This window comes from Silurus meridionalis, chromosome 16 (assembly GCF_014805685.1).
Source record: "Silurus meridionalis isolate SWU-2019-XX chromosome 16, ASM1480568v1, whole genome shotgun sequence".
NCBI classification, from domain to species: domain Eukaryota; kingdom Metazoa; phylum Chordata; class Actinopteri; order Siluriformes; family Siluridae; genus Silurus; species Silurus meridionalis.
Genome location: NC_060899.1, coordinates 10,331,815 through 10,349,453, shown reverse-complemented (window position 1 = coordinate 10,349,453; position 17,639 = coordinate 10,331,815). Strand labels below are relative to the sequence as shown.

Here is a 17,639-nt window from a genome sequence, read left to right as displayed (position 1 = left end):
TCTGCCACTTCTTTGGTTACCACTGTTCAAGTTTTCTCCATTTTTGGATAATAGCTCTCACGGTGGTTCTCTGGAGTCCCAAAGCCTAAATGGCTTTGTATCCCTTTCCAGACTGATACACGACAATTACTTTGTTTTGCATCTGTTCTTGAATTTCTTTATATCTTGGCACTATGTGTTACTTTTGAGATCTTTTACTGTGCATTACTTTGTCATATAGGTTCTATTTAAGTGATTTTTTGATTCAACAGGGCTGGCAGTAATCAGGCCTGTGTGTGGTGAACGATCAAACGAAGTTTAATCACAGTTCATGTATTAGTTAGCTATGAGGGGGCAACTTATTTTTTACATAGGGCCAAGTAGATTTGGTCAGCTTTTTTTCAGTTAATAAATGAAATCACAAAAACTGCATTTTGTATTTACTCATGTTATCTTTGTGTAATAGTAAAATTAGCTTGATCTAAATTATTAATATATGCAAAAAAAAAAGCAGGAAGTGAAATACTTTTTTACAGCACTGTATTTTATGAAAAAGAAAGTTGTTCTTATATGTATATATATAATTCTTTTAACATAATCCACCAAAGGTCTCATAAATAGGAATAGATTTGCCTTTACACACACACACACACACACACACACACACACACACACACACACAATTGTGTGTTTTTTCTTTTCAGGCTTTCAGAGACTACTTCTCCAGCAAATATGTGCTCATAACTTAAAGTTATTGGTGAACCATCAATAAACTTGTATGAAACAAGGATAGATTTCAAATAAACAACCTCATTCAAAAAATTGCCAGATGCTAGGGGAGCTGTAGATTCTACATCAGCTGCATTTACTATACCTCCTCATATCCCTCCTTTGACCCTTACAAAACCCACTACAACCCCTTATTCTCCACCCCAGAACACACACACACACACACACACACACACACACACACACACACACACACACACACACACCTAGACACACTCCCTATTTTTCCATCAACCCATTGTCTTGACTCAGATTGTTCTCTAAAACCCAGAGCAGGGTTGGGTTACATGATGCTTGTTCAGACTTGAGGGCTGAATAAAGGCTAAAGGGAGCTGCTCTGTCTGTGAGACTATATATATAAATATACTTTAATGTTACAATGTGCAGGGCCAAAATACCTAAAGTATAAAAGATGATAAAAGATGATCAGATGTTTAAGATAAAATATCATCTTTTAAAACCATGTTAGAGACGTCTTAATCATACATTTTCTATATTCATTATTAGAATATTTCTCCTTGTATTGTGCAATGACTCTACACTTTTAAAACCTGAAAAATCACCATGTAACATGAAAAAAACCTAACACCTGCAACAAACGGCATAGGTGTTTAGATCCACATGTCTGGTGACCAATTTACATCAACATTAAAAAAGCGTTCATTTGTGTTTTAAGACATTAACCCACATAAGCTTTTCAGTTGGATTAACTGGGTGTGGTTGTGCTTTATGGTGGTTAGGGGAGTGGCTTGCTTCAAATCACATGTTCCTATTGGTCTAAACAAAGAAGTACAGCAACATTACCTGAGGCAGGTAGGCAAATAAAGAGAGAGGACCAACCTGTTGCTCATGTACCCTTCTTTATGTCCTACAGAGGAGCACACAATCTTTACCTTCGTGAAGGTCTGTTGCATTTTTGGGAAGTGGTTTTGGGAGAAGGTTTAAAAAGTGTCACATTTCCTGCTTCAAAAAAGGACTAAACAAAAGAGGTGAGTGGAGATTAATACTTTTTAAACAGTTTTATCAATTTTACAAAATTTATAATAGTTTTTTCAAAGAAAAGTTGAAGAGAAATAGTTAAATACTCAAGTAAATCAATGTAACCAAGTTTTATTCAAAGATAATTAAGGTGTAATTAAACTCCAAACTTAGGTCTCAAACATATCTTTAAGTAGATTATCTGGTTGGTACTAAATATATTCAGCTACTATATTTGAAATTGTATAATAAGAGATAAACTGTCCCTGGAGAAAAGACCAGGAACAGAAACTGTAAAAATAAAAATGCCTTTGCGGTGTTGGAAAAAAAGTTGGATTTATTAGTTCTAAGAGCACTGCAAAATACAACTTTTTATGCCCATGCAGTGTTGTGAATGTGCTAGGAGGACTACAGGAGTGCTGAGGATTTTTACTATGAGAGTGACAATAGAGATTATGCCATGATGCCTCCCTAGCTCAGGGACATTGTGAGAAAGACAGGCCTGGGCTCGCAGTAGGGAGAGGCCAAGATGCAGATTGCATACTCATCCAAACTCTGTTCAACACACCCATCAAATTAGATTATAAAAAATTAAGCACAAAACCCTCAACGACTCATTTTTTAAAGATTTCTTCGTTGAATTAACTTGAGCAGAACAAACTGCTATACACTGGCATGTTAGATGCTGTATTTATTTCTCTATATTTACATCTGAATGTGGCTTTTTGTTTTACCAGGGTTCCTCGAGTTGCAGTGTGACAAGCTGCAAATTAAAAAAGGACTGATGTTGCAATACTGCAATTTTCTGTGGATTCTATCCTTCATTCCACCGGAGTCTGTATCTCTAAGCAATCAGATTTCAGTGGTGTGAAGCATAGAAGACAGGGAGTCATCACACAAATGTTCCTGTGTGCAAAAAAAATTTCTCACAGGAGAGACTGGACAACAAAGCAGGATGAGGGTGCTGAGAATCACCAAAATAATTTCTTTATAAATAATAAGCCAAAACTCTAAGCTTTAAGCAATTCTATTGGTTTTAATTACAGTGAGTTTGTATCCTTAGATATTCACAGCCTTTTGTCAGTGGTATATGTGTGGGTGTGTGTATTTAGATTGCTGGTTTAAGCATTTGGAGTCTGTTAAACAGTGTAAATGTACCCCAACACACACACACACACACACACACACACACACACACACACACACACACACACACACACACACACACTTCATATTTTACAATTTTAAGTCCATAACCTCCCTACTTTTAACCTTCCCATAACACAATTTGCCTTGCCTATGACCTTTTTACACTCTGCATAAACATCAAGCACTATACTGGTTGCTTCTGTTTGAGGCCAAAAAGTCCACGTGGTATACAAAATGATATGCCAAAGCACGCACGCACACACACACACACACACACACACACACACACACACACACACACACACACACACACAAGGTGAACTTGAATAATGAACAAAAAATCTTCTAAAAAACACTTTATATGTTTCATTATAATCTGTGACAGTGTAATTCTTATGCTAAACTCATAATCCAACTCTTAACTTAATAATACTTCTTAACTTATAATAGGTCCACCAGTGCTCTGACCACTTGTGGCCATGTGCCATGCTTTCAGTAGAAGCAGCTAAATAAAAAAGGGGATTTTAATAATTGTCACAGCCTATGTATAATCCAGTGTGAGAATGTTCAGGCAGTTTTTTTGTGTGTTTTTATGATTTTAGATTATTTCACTAAATTTCTCCATGTGGATTGCATGCTCATTTTTTTTTTTTTAATGCAAATACAGAATAAAATGCAAATAAACAGATGCCTTTGGAGTTTTGTCTTTAAAAACAACAAATGCAGCTTGCTGCTCACTTTTTAAAACGAAATTATAGCTGCACAATAAACATGTAATAGAAGTTGAATGTAGGCAGGACAATATACAATTATATACATGTAAGTAGTGGTAAAGCATCTTCTGCTTTGAAATTATTGATGATAATTATGATTATTACATAAATGGAGATATTTACTATACTGTAAATACTACACTTAAAAATATATATAAAAAAAATGTATTTACTTAAATTATAAACAATAATAAGTTTTGTTTTAAATTCTTAATAATACATTCTTGTTGATTTATTCAGAGGGCCAAATTTGCTTTTAAAAACCTAGAAGGGTATATTTTGAAAAAAACCTGACTATATTCAGCCCTTTGACACAAGCTGATCCTTCAGCAGAATCTGATCCAATTAACTCATTCATTCTCAGTTTAATGGAATGCCTCACATGATGAGCCTGGAACAAATGAGTCTGGACTGTTTAAAAATAAACATAAATCTAAAGATGATCGTTTTTGCTCAGATGACTGCACTTTTGCTCATTTTCTTCCTCCTAAGTCCAAGCCTTAGTGAAGACACAGGTAAGATATGCAAATGTCATGAGCTGCATTATTTATTGAATCAAATTCTTTTTGTTAGTAATATATAATACATGTATGATACATAATGCTGTTCTTATAAGGAAATAATCAGCTACAGTCTCATAGTGTTTTGTGCTTCTTATACAAATCTATTTATCAACAGTTAAATATTTATGTATAATATCATTTTACAGTTAATGTACCTGTTTTAGTATTACAAACAATACAATACATTTCATTTGTGGAACATACATGCATTTCTGTTATCAGTTACAACACAAATAACAGCTATAGACTCTTGATGGCCATTTATCACCATTTTTCCTCTCATGGTTCATGACATGGTTATGAGAAACCACAAAACTTTACATCCAAATGTTAAATAGTGAGGACACTGAAGACTGGAGATGAAAAAACAAACCTTAAATTATCTCCTCACAAAATATTTTACTATATCAACAATTAATACAGTAATACAAGTTAATACAGTATTTTTCTTTTGTTAATATGTTAATGTTTTTAGTGTTTGGTCTAATTGTTTTCAGTTTCACTTTATTCTTTAATGTTTACAAGTTTAATGTTTACAAGTTTGCTTGTACTAGCATCCTCCATACTAGTCTATGTGTTAGTTATTACCATAGAAACATTAAGATTAGAATGCAGTGCATCTGGCTGTCAGAGCGGCTGTAAAATATTACTTAATGCTTTCACACCAATTAGATTAAAGGAATTCAGCAGTGTTTTGGTATGATTGATATTAAGGTATTAGTACTACATTGACACAGAAATATAAATGAATTAGGAGAAGACAATAAGACAGCTTTTCTTATAGTTTCAGCTCAAAAACCTGTTTAGTTGTCCCAGGGTGGGGCCCAGGAAACTTTAGTAGTTTATTCATGTGCAGAACAGGTTGGTCAAAAATATTCCTAATTATAAAAAAAAAATTAAGATCTGGGCCTATGAGCTTCTGGCTCTGGATGTACATCGCAATTTTAGGTTGCTTGAGTATAACACTGCAGTATGCTGTGAGCATAGTATGGTTTTGTCTGCAGTCATTAACTGTACACTGAGGTACAAATAGGAAATAAACATGACTCTTCAATGATCTTAGTAAAAGAGGACTTAGGATCCCATCAGCTACAGCGACTAGTGGATCTGCTGACAGTTTATGAGTGCGAAGAGCTTATAATGACACTTTCCAACCCTGAAGAAAATATCTTCCATCAACTCTCACGTTTGTCTGAAGAGATGAACCAACTCAGACTACCATCCCGCACCCCAAGAAATGCAGGTATAGAAAATCAGTTTTTTCACAACCACATAATTGATAAATCAGTGGTTTAATCTGGTGTTCAGGATAAAATGGTATTTTAATAACAAAAAAAAATCAAATACACATCTTCTTTATGGCCTAGCTGATGGCTTAATATCATATGTGTTCAACACTTAAAAACACTAGTGCCACCAGAGTGCAGTGTGTCATGTTGGTAGCAATATTGTGTTTCATTAAATCTTTTAGCAGCATGACTCAAAGAAACCACACAGTGTATATTAAAGCAACAGACAAGAAAGAAATTGTTTAATTGTGTGAAAGGGAGTCATATCAAGATTTCACTGACAACTCTTAATGTGCCAGGCTGGACACCTATATGTGCATTATACAGAGTCTGTGTGTATGCATGTCTCAGATAAAGAGTCCCACTGCCATTCAGTTCTGATAGACTGGCTCCAGACTCATGGTGAACAGATGTACTATGACAGACTGTCTCGCACTCTTCAACAGATTGGAAGGACTGACATTGCAATAGGTTAGTAATACACACACACACACACACACACACACACACACACACACACACACACACACAAAATATGAAATTGGGACTACTTCCACCAAACATTTTGAGAGGTTTAGATATCAAATAAATGTTAAAAAAAATAGTAAATAATATGAAACTAACCTTTAGTCTCAGTTGAACATCGTGTGTGTGTGTGTGTGTGTGTGTGTGTGTGTGTGTGTGTGTGTGTGTGTGTGTGTGTGTGTGTACTAACATCTATAAGAATGTGAGCAAAAAGGTGAAAATGAATGCACAGCCCAGTTTTCACACAATCTGAAAACATTGCAAATTATACAGTTATGTAATTCTCAAAAAGCAGACACAGGCAAACCAATGTGGCAAACAAAAGGCTAGACAATACACAGAAACATTAGACAGGCAATCAGTAAACAAGCATTAACTAAAAAGGACATCCAGTAAACATGAAGCAGGCTATGGACAAAACAAAAATCAAACCAGAGAGAACTTTGGAGTTCTGTTGCCTACCATTTAATGTGTAATCTGTCATGCAAAAGTTCATGTGAGCTAATTAAAATTATATTTTGAAACATTCGGAAATGAAGCATATTACATTTTCATTACACCACATCGTGAGTTATGTGCCAGAGAATCGGGAGTTTGTTGCAATATCACAGATATTCTTAGTGTTACTTTGTAAAAGTTGTTCTAGCTTTGTTATGAGTCCAAGTGTTTGTTATCTACCTGGTTCCCTTTGCTGTCTGTAAAGATCATTGTCTTATAGTGCAATACAAACTGTGAAATGCATGGATACTTTGTGTTATTTATAAAGATTTTTTGAAAAGTGTTTTTTTACAGTATGTCACTTGCTGTCAGTAAGTGAAGTCCAGTATGCACAAGACTCCACAGCTGAGTGCCTTTGAGAATGTGTAAATTGATTTGACAGTAGGTTTGTTAAAGCTGCAAATTCACTAAATTTACACTGCCATCTGTTCCTTTCATCAGCCCTTGTTAAAGGGAAAGAGAGAATGAGAGAGAGAGCGAGAGAGAGAGAGAGAGAGAGAGAGAGAGAGAGAGAGAGAGAGAGAGAGAATTGTAGAGAGAGAATGACAGAACAATGTCTAAAGAAAATTCTTGCGTGAAAGTGAAACCTATGTATGACTGAGAGAAAAAGATATATTTCTGTATACAAATAGAAATGTTTGTGTTTGTGAAGTGCACCATGCTGCAATTACCCAAGCTTTAATTGTCAGATTGTAAATAGTCTAAAAAATAGTCCACATGGAACCTATATTGCAGAGGCAAACTACATCCTTATGCTGCCTAGTTTAAATCTGAGTGTGCTTCATTATATTTGCAAGATTTATAAGCCTGGCACAAACTGTTAATCTTATTTGAAACTATTCAATGTGTTGTAGGAATTGCACAAGCCAATGTATGAGCATAAAATAAATAGCAAAACCACTGCTATGAATGAAGGCATTCTTTAACTGTGCTAATTATTAAACCTATTTGTATATGTCATCTCATGAATGTAAAACTATTCATAATTAAGTTTTTAATTCTGTATGACAGCAGCATAACAATGGAGTAGTAATTAAGCTTGTGGCGTCTGCATGTTGTTGATTTTGTAGAGATGGGTAAGAACATTAACCAGGACAAGACTCTAGCCATGCAGCGCTATGTCGAAGAATACCATGAGCAGGTCAACAAAATTGCATCTCAGCTAGTGCACACTCAAGCCGAGGAGACAAGTCACAAAAAAACACATTCTGCAAAACAAGGTAAGGAATGGTTTCAGTACATTGCATCATTAATGGCTTTGAATACTGGTTTAAATAAAGATTTTTAGAGAATCTACAGAGAAGCTCCCAACATTGGCTCTCATTTAATCAAACTGGATACAACTGAATTTAAATCATTCATAGCAGCATTACTAACAGGTATTTGTGCTATTTTGCTACTTTAGAAAAGTTTTGCATGCTACAGGAGTTACTGAATGTACTAAATTAAATCTGGAAACAAAAAATAATCTTTTTTCCTTGACTTAATGCATCTAAATGCATTAGAGCATCATGAGACCAGATCTTAATTTTAACAAAGCATAGCATGAAAAAGAAAGCTAGATCTATATATTTATTTTATTTTAGAAATGAGAAAAATTGTGTCATCTTTACCCACATCTATTAACAATTGTCAGGTGACAACAAAATATCACAATGGACTTCAAGATGTAAAGATTCTTTTTTTTTTTTTACAAATAAAAAATATCATTTAGAAAAGGTGGAAAGAGTACATCCTCCCAAATTCCACAATTTTCCAAGACTGCATGCAGAAATGTTTTGTGGTTTCTTTTGATGCCACCTAAGGTGGTTTGTTTATCGAAGTTGATGATCACACTTGTTATTTGGGTCCTAATTAAGATTAAAGATTGAAGGAGTGTGTATTTTCTTCTTCCTATTATTTTAATCAGGTTTGTAGCACTAGTAATAATTTTATTGTAGTGTAGTCTTTTGTAAATATCAGTCAATAAACACAATAATGCAATATCACAATATCACAATCACACTTACATCTACTGTATCTTTGTACTTCATGTCTAAGTAAGTCTTAATAAGCAAGATACTGTGAAAACTATGGTGCTAAGTGCTAATTAGTTGTAATGGTGTCTACAGTACATTTCAGTTAGTGGTGTCATTTAACAGTTTTTACTTATAGGTCACTCTTTTCTTTAAAGTTGCTACTTTTTCAGGTTCACAATAAACAGGCATTTGTTTCTGCAATTTTATTTTAAATTTCATTGTTAAGTTCATATTTGTTCTAATAGCACACAAACTTTTGTCCAAGCCTATCTCCTAATTTACAAATGTAATTAAAACATGAACTTCTAGTTGTTTTAGTGCTTGGTCTTTTGTGTCATTCAGTCAGATTTATAATGTTTGATTTTAAAGGTCTTCTACAATGATAACATGTCACACAGTATGATATGATACCAATATGAATTCTGCAACCGACTGTGCTAAATTATGTTACCATTTTCATCATAGGTTTGCAGCTTTTCATCTGAAAAACATTACATTAAATAGTTTCACATTGTCATAAAAATAAATAAATAAACTATGAACAGAGTGCTTGTGGCTGATTAGCTAACTACACACTTTGAAGCTAACATCCTTGCCATATCTGTTTTTGTCCTGTCATAATATATTTGCGATGAGACATTATAAAGACCATCATAAATTCTGTTACAGTCAGTATTTGTTTACATTTAACAATACTCACTTAAATGTTTGTAGTTGCTCCATGAATGTTTTGCAAAATGTAATATAGATATTGGTAGATTTTAAATCACACGAGTGTTTTTTACACGAGTGTTCACACAATACTTGAACTTGAAGGACACTGCCTGTGACAGCAAAAATCAGACTGAATTGTAAACGTGTAAACCCAGTTTAAGTAATTTGTGGGCCTGGATCACTGAAACCCAACCACTGTTGCTTGTTTAAGTTTACTATAAGCCAGTGCAGGAGTGGATAATTGCAGGAAACACACACACACACACACACACACACACACACACACACACACATTTAGTATATGCTGTGTGGTCATCCCATGCATCTTATACTAGTTCTTAAAAACTTACTGCTTTGAGGAAGTCAATAATTACAGACCCATTTCTAACCAGTCTTTAATGTCCAAGACAATTAACCATCCAGGGACCAAAAATTGTATTACGGAAGCTGCACCTCTCATAGTTGGTTGTCTCTAACTGTGGATTGTTTAGCACTATCTTGCTGGCATTTACTGCTAATTTTGACACAGTAATCCATAACATACACTTGCATAGAGTCAAAATATGGATGCATTTATTTTTTAATTTTTTACTTTTTAATATTATTTGAAAAGTTGTGCTCTCCAATTAAAAAGTAAATAGACATCAACATCTAAAATGTAGGTGCACTTCTGTTAGGGAGACTGAAAGAACATGCAAAACTTTATAGAGACAATCACCCAAGCTCTAAAACTATGACCCTTAGATTCTGAGACAAGATTCTATTGTAATTATTTATTTATTTTTAAGCTACCCTCACAGAGGGGAGCAGTGATTTGCCTTTGATTTTCCTGATCTACACATAGGTTTGCAGTGTTTTTGAGTGGACTCAAGCATGTTATAATTGTGACACTTTGTCCATACAGTTCCATGAAAACGTACAATTTATGGATAAAAGACATTGTCAGGAACTTGTTTACATTTACATTTACATTTGCGGCATTTAGCAGACGCCCTTATCCAGAGCGAAGTACAAAAGTGCTTTGAGTCTCTAGCAATGAATAAATCTATGCTGGTACGCAAAATTACAAACTTAATATAAATATCAACAAATAAAAATCCACTTGTTGTTTGATAAAAGGTCAAAGTAATAAGAAATCCTTTATGTTTGAGAGGAAAGTGTTGATTAATATTGTAAATGTTATCTGTACAAACATATGAAGGTGTTTATACTAACTAATTAATATTAATAATATTGTTATACTGTTACTCATTCATTTATTCATTTAAGCATTTGATTAGTAGGCATCAAATTGTTGGCTTGTTAGTACATTTCTAGCAGACATGAAATACAATACAATTAAAATAACTTCAGAATTGTAACAGAGCATCATACCACCCCATTGTTGATTTTTGTCCAATAATAACAGTTGCAAGGTGTCTATTCCTCTAATAAAATGTCTAATTTGGGTTCTAAAATTATGCTAAGCGATGATCAAAGTGTTTTATTCCTCTTCTTTAACTTTCAGTCGATAGATTTTTTTCTTCTACTTTTTAATCAGCCTATAGTTGTGTAATTTGTGTTGTTTTTGTTGTTATTTCTTACACAGTGAGAAGCTTGTCCTGGAAGGATTTGGACCTTGTGGTGGAGCGTCAACCAATGCCACCCTATCAACGCCACATGCTGGATGGTGCATGGCCTCTGTTGTATGGCCTTTTCCTTGGAGTTGTTGGTGCACTGCTCTTAAGCATATTAGTCTTTTGTCTTACATCTACTACGATCACCAGGTGATCTCTCTGGTCAAAACTAATTTAATAATAATTCCTGCATTACACCATCATTCCTTGACTTTACTCGATTCCTTACACCTTATGTACTAGAAATAGTTACTACTTCTACTGAGACCTGAAACGCAGAACAAACAAAATGCATTTTATTTAATTAGCATGAGACAATATTCCCTACAAAATAATCATAAACAAGTTTGTGCTTTAGTTGATTTTACCATTATATTTTGTATCCTGTACAATCTAAAAGTGTTAAAATGTAAATGTTAAAATGCTCATAACATACCTTCTCTTTATTTGCCATCATTTACATGAATATACACGTTCAAATTTGGGTATAAAACTGAGCTAAAGTTGCACATAAAAATATATCGAAAAAATTAATACAAAATATAATCCTAAATAAAAATCCATTTTTGCTGTATTTCGTTTTATTAACTCACTTGGGAAGCCTTTGCGATTCACAGTGTATCTTCCATTTTAGTCTTCCACTGTACTAGCCAATGCATTTTTATCAATATTATACACAGGAAATGTCACTGTGCTGGGGATCTCTTGCCAATCTTCAGGACAGCTGTGTAAGAATGCAGTACTACCCATTTTTGGTGTGCTCGTCTAGTGTGGAGTAAAAACTAATTATCCTGCCTTGCTTGTTGTCTCCTGAGTGTACCCCTAACCCCTGAAGCAATCCACTGGGCTCACTGGGCTAATAACAATGACAACAGACAATGCAACCTGCACAATAAAATAAAAAAAAATGACACAAAAGACTGGTCGGTTATCGAAGCGCAATCTGAGAACAGACTGTGGTGTGGATAGCTCTTTATTATCAAAGTAACATGTAGTAGTATGCAGAATTAGGAAACAAAATTTTCAAAATTCCTTAAGTAGTCCATAATTCTCAGAGATAGTATGTTTTTTTTTTTTTTTTTGCTGTCTGTCTGCTTTCTATTTCTTCTATAATTGAACTAATTACTTCATCATACAAATCTAGCCTAATGTGCTCCTGAACCAGGCACAACAGATTAATAATGGTGCTAAGTAGCAATTAGAGGTAATTAGTTCATAAATCAACATCTAAACAAATTACAGTGTGGTAGAGGGTGAAACAGAACATTCAGAAGACCGGTAGGCCAAGAGGGCATGGATTGGAACATGTTTGTCCTGTCATATGGAGGACACCACTGGTGAGACCTGCTGCTTGGAATTTAGCCTAATAACCACATGCAGAGAATACAGACTACTGCAACTCCCTGATTTAATCAGTTTACAAAATTAGTGGATTTTAGGCCTGGAGGGACAATACAGTGTGGTCACAAAGAAATGCATGCTGGCAACAATATCCTCTGCTCACATTAAATACTGCACAGTCTATGAACCATGAACTGAGAAATAATTCTTGATTTGTACAGCATAGCAATGCTATAATTGAATGATTTGGAATGATAGAAGCTGCAGGGTCACTCTAAAATTTTGGTTGTTGTGTTTTTTATGTTTTCTTTGTGTTTCCTATTTGTCCTCTGGTTGACTCCCATCTCCCAAAAACATGCCAGCAGGTAGATTTGGTCATCTAACTTGCCCTTACTTGCCCTTACTGGTGAGTGCATGGTGCCCTGTGATGGGTTGGCATTCTATTAAGAGTGTGTTCCTGTTTTGTACAGTGTAGTCTGGGATAGACTTCAGATTCACCACAAACCTAACCGGGATAAAGCAGGTACTGAAAGCACTGGATATAACTATATATAATTGTTCCAGTCAATATGACTTACTCATTGTCAGTTAATTCTTAATTTATGTACAACAATTTAGATGACAAAATAATAAAATTAATGTACAGAGAGTATTTGTAATTATTGTGATTAGTAATAGTAATTGTCCTTACTAATGAGCAGTTATTTCTATTAGTCCTTAATTGGATCTTTCCTTTTAATTCCAGGTTTGTCATCAGGAATATATATTGCCTTCCATGCCTTCACTGGTTTTTCCCTCCTGCTTGTATCCAGATTGATTATTACAGATATAGATTAAAGAAAACTGAAAAAGCAAACCATATAGGTGGTTATAATTAAATATATAGTTACAATATCAGCCAGTGTTGGGCATATCAAATTTGTTAAAACAATGATGGTTTGCCAAATCAGACCACTAAACAGTTGGTTGATGCATCTCAGGTTGAGTTCATCTTTTCAGAGATTATTTTCACAATGACTTGGACATGAGTATTAAAACAGTGTATGGCCCAGTGCATCGCAAAAGGCACAGATGGGTTTCTGTCATCCACACAGCAGAAACAGGTGGATGTCTGTTTAACAGTCATTCTCCTGTCTTCATATAACCAGTAGACTGTCCATGACTTCAGACTAATTAAAAAAAATTAAGACTTTTTTTTATACATCAGACATTTTAGATGCCATGTACAGCATGTGTGTTTGTTCCAGCACATCTCATGTGTGTTTTAGCAAATTTGTGTGTAAGTTAATAAAAAAAATTGTTTAAAAAAACTAAACTGTCTAGTTGGTTAGCAACCAGAGACACAATATAATTTTCCTTATTCTTTAAGGCACCATTAGTTTTGACCCAAATAAATGGCTTTTCAATCAGGATTTTAATTGATACTAAATTTGTGGTGTAAATTATCTTGTAAACAATGCATGTAGATTTTTTTTATATCCAGCTTTATAAAAGAGGTACATTGTCTGTTTCACACTGTTAAATCACAGTGACAAGGTTGGGACAAATAAAGGTGACAAATAGAATTGTTCTCTTCCTGACTGCTTTTAAAGTTATTACATGCAATATGGCTGAGCAGTGAGTGTCTGTTCAACTAAAGGACACTTTCAGAGGAGTTCCAAGTATTGAGTGGTATGCACACATCAGATGCAGAATCATTGGGCAAGTTTTCCATGCCATGCTGCTGCCTCTTAATGCTTATTTAACAAGGTTAGATTACACAACACAAGCACTCATTAACAAGCATTCTCTCCTCGTTTTCTCTACAGTCCATCAGGAAATCTTGGAGCAGGTGAGGCAGGCACAGATCTACAGGATACAAATTAGAGAAAGTGGCATTCTTGATAAACCCTAAGAATGATGGGCCTTCAGGGGGTGGTTTGAGTCATAAGTTGGCTATCTATTCTGTTTTATTTATTTATGTCTCTTTTTCAGCCTAGAGGCCACTAAGGCTCGAATACATCATACACCACAAATACAGTATTATCTTAGTGTACTTAATCTACTTGGAATACAGATAAAACAAAATACTAAGGGGTTTTAAAACCTAGCGGATTAAATTGCCTCTAAATCAACCTAAACTCTCGTATTTTTCGGTTTAGTGTTTTTGTTCAAATTTTTGTTCAAGAGGGACAATTTATCATCTAATAAACAAAATCAAGATGTACTGATGAAGCCACAGTGCCATCATGTGGTTGCAGTTAAAAACATAAAGTAGTTCAGAAACAAAAGAAAATAATGAATGCATTGTAAAGATAATGACAACAGATATATTATATATAAAACCTCATTATATGAAACAGTTATTTACACTGGATTTATTGATTTCGACAGATTGAGATATCCGGATATAGAATATTTAAACACTGGGAAAAGTGCACACATGCACAATTCTAAATATTAAAAAGCACCAACAGTTTACTAATATCATTAAAAAAATGTAATTTGTTTAAAATAAAAAATGGAGAATGCTGAAAGCAGATGCATTTCATTCTCAAGCTCTTTGTTAAATCCATATAGCATAAGGAAGGCTTTGATGCATGGATCATCTGTGCTGCTTAATGAAGCAGACAACAAGCACCATATGGATTTGTGGTGGATAAAAGCATCTAAATGGGACAAATGAGTGACTGAATGAGAGACAAAAAGACAGAAATCAAAAATAGCAATGCAGACTGATTCACTAGCATACTGCTACATTTTATATATATATACAGTACAGACCAAAAGTTTGGACACACCTTCTCATTCAAAGAGTTTTCTATATTTTTATGACCATGAAAATTGTAGAGTCACACTGAAGGCATCAAAACTATGAATTAACACATGTGGAATTATATATGGAATTATATACATAACAAAAAAGTGTGAAACAACTGAAAAATGTCATATTCTAGGTTCTTCAAAGTAGCCACCTTTTGCTTTGATTACTGCTTTGCACACTCTTGGCATTCTCTTGATGAGCTTCAAGAGGTAGTCACCTGAAATGGTCTTCCAACAGTCTTGAAGGAGTTCCCCGAGAGATGCTTGGCACTTCTTGGCCCTTTTGCCTTCACTCTGCGGTCCAGCTCACCCCTAAACCATCTCGACTGGGTTCAGGTCCCGTGACTGTGGAGGCCAGGTCATCTGGCGCAGCACCCCATCACTCTCCTTCTTGGTCAAATAGCCCTTGATGCCTTCAGTGTGACTCTACAATTTTCATAGTCATGAAAATAAAGAAAACTCTTTGAATGAGAAGGTGTGTCCAAACTTTTGGTCTGTACAGTATATGTTACCTTATGGCTCTCCCTTTTAATTTTGGGGCCATTGCGAGTCTTGTCGGAGACCCCCCAGTGATCTTTACTTTTATAGAACAATAAGGATACTTATCCACTTACCCACTTAATCCATATTTCTCTCTTTTACGCACTCTCTCTCTCTCTCTCTCTCTCTCTCTCTCTCTCTCTCTCTCTCTCTCTCACTCACGGTCTCTCTCTCACGCTCTCTCTCTCTCAGTCAAGTTAAACATGCTCCTGAGGTAATAGTGACCACTATTTTTTCCCCTCTCCGGATCTGCCCACTTTGTCCTGGCTTGCCTCTGGATGGTGTTCTCTTCGATTAGTCTGCTACACTGACTCAGGACTACAGTTTGCATTTGATCACCATCACTGCACACCTCAACATCATTTAGCTGTAATAAATGTACTTTTGGTGGCACCCAGATGAGGATGGGTCCCCTCTTGAGTTGGTTTCTCTCAAGGTTTCTTCCTTATGCCATATCTTTTTTCCTTGCCACAGTCACCACCAGCTTGCTCATTAGGGACAAACTTACATTTACACTAAAGAACAATCTTATTCGTTCTTACTTAGAACATTATCTTTGTAAAGCTGCTCCATTGTTAAAATCATTTTAATTTAACATTGTTAAATTATTCAAATCATGTTATATGATGAAATATTTTCAGAGCAATACAATAAAAAAATTCACCCAGCTCCATAATCAGCCTTTCTGCACATATTGTACATACTGTACAAGTGTGTTCTTTTATTAGTACAGTATATTGGATCAGTGAGCACTGACCTCTTCACATTATATATAATGAGAGCTCATGGGAGACAGCACAGTTTTTCACTGTCCACACTAATTTCTGTTTGTGTGCTGTTATAGTAGAAATTTGAGAATATGAACTACTGGCCAATTATTTTACTGAAAATTAATCTACCTTAACCTAACATAAAACAATTTCCAGTGTTCTAAATATTTTACCACTGTTACTATATAAAAAAAGCAAATAAAATTATCGAGGACTATTATTTTAATTCAACACTTGATTTTTTTCCAATAAAATTCAGTTTTTATGCTCAAATAAAAAATTTTAATTCATTAATTATTCCCTGGGTGTTTATTGATGATTTATCAATGAAACCAATTGTGGAACTTATAGGCACAAAATAACCTTTTTGCATGCATGGTGCCAGTAAAATATGATTGCAGCAAAGTAGCAGAATATCAAAAAATAAAATGAAAATTGCAATGCTATTAAAAAAAGGTTGCTTATGTTTTGTAGAAGTGAATTTGGACTATCATGGACTACTGTGATGAGTCTGTTATTGTACACATTTATATTTCATTGTAAAGTTAATCAAGTTATGCTGTGTAGACTTACGCTGTGATATTGTACACAGACATGATTGCTCCTATTTAAGATTTATTTTAAAGGAAACAAAATTTGCTTGACTAATCAATAAATAGGCTGTATGACAATGTTAATTATTAAACAGCAACATTTTCTGGTATATTGAGCTGCTGTGCCAGCTGTTTTGGTAATTGTATTGTCTGTAGCTGGATGTTAATCCCAGATCATTGTTAAAATCTTTGCACAGACATTTTCCTTGAGTCATCAATTATGGCTTAGATTAGAAGTTAAGTATGAACAATTGTGTATACTCTAGCATTAGGTGTAATTTTTGTTAGTTTAATTTCTTCAATTAAATATTTTGGTTAAAATTCCTTGCTGTAAAGATATAAGCTCAATAAGCTCACATCATTGGAAAGGAAGGCTTGGGGCAATAATGTAGATATCTTTACAACAAGGAATTGCAACTAAAACATTTCACTGACATTATTCTGATATTATTATTTTTAGGGGTTCAAGCACATAGTGCAGAAACCCTATTTTAATTGTTGTATTGTATTGTAATTATTATTATTATTATTATTATTATTATTATTATTATTATTATTATTATTATAACCATAAGTCCTAGAAAAAATGATGTGCAACAGGGGTCTATGAGGACATTCTCGTATCTCAAAAAACATGGCACAATTGGTGCCAGAAATATATACATATATATACGTATATATATATATATATAGTACAGACCA

At 34.4% G+C, this 17,639-nt stretch overlaps 1 protein-coding gene and 1 long non-coding RNA gene across 2 annotated transcripts; both read left to right on the top strand.

The window, feature by feature from the left end:
• The first annotated feature begins 1,615 nt into the window (after nucleotides 1-1,615).
• LOC124399152 lies at nucleotides 1,616-2,971 on the top strand. Its single transcript, XR_006928177.1, has 2 exons — nucleotides 1,616-1,757; nucleotides 2,484-2,971. It is a non-coding gene; the product is annotated as an uncharacterized LOC124399152 (long non-coding RNA).
• A 1,147-nt stretch (nucleotides 2,972-4,118) lies between these two features.
• On the top strand, nucleotides 4,119-11,389 carry LOC124399201 (transmembrane and death domain protein 1-like). Its single transcript, XM_046869979.1, has 5 exons — nucleotides 4,119-4,183; nucleotides 5,295-5,474; nucleotides 5,872-5,991; nucleotides 7,614-7,763; nucleotides 10,864-11,389. The coding sequence occupies exons 1-5, from the start codon at nucleotides 4,126-4,128 to the stop codon at nucleotides 11,043-11,045; spliced, it is 690 nt and encodes a 229-aa protein (XP_046725935.1). The 5' UTR covers nucleotides 4,119-4,125; the 3' UTR covers nucleotides 11,046-11,389.
• Nucleotides 11,390-17,639: the final 6,250 nt, after the last annotated feature.

Bases quoted from the DNA above. Each gene is read 5' to 3' on its own strand.
- LOC124399201 (XM_046869979.1), top strand. From the start codon at position 4,126: ATGACTGCACTTTTGCTCATTTTCTTCCTCCTAAGTCCAAGCCTTAGT. The intron at 4,184-5,294 runs GTAAGATATGCA...CAATGATCTTAG, and splicing joins AAGCCTTAGTGAAGACACAG to TAAAAGAGGACTTAGGATCC. The intron at 7,764-10,863 runs GTAAGGAATGGT...TTTCTTACACAG, and splicing joins AACACATTCTGCAAAACAAG to TGAGAAGCTTGTCCTGGAAG.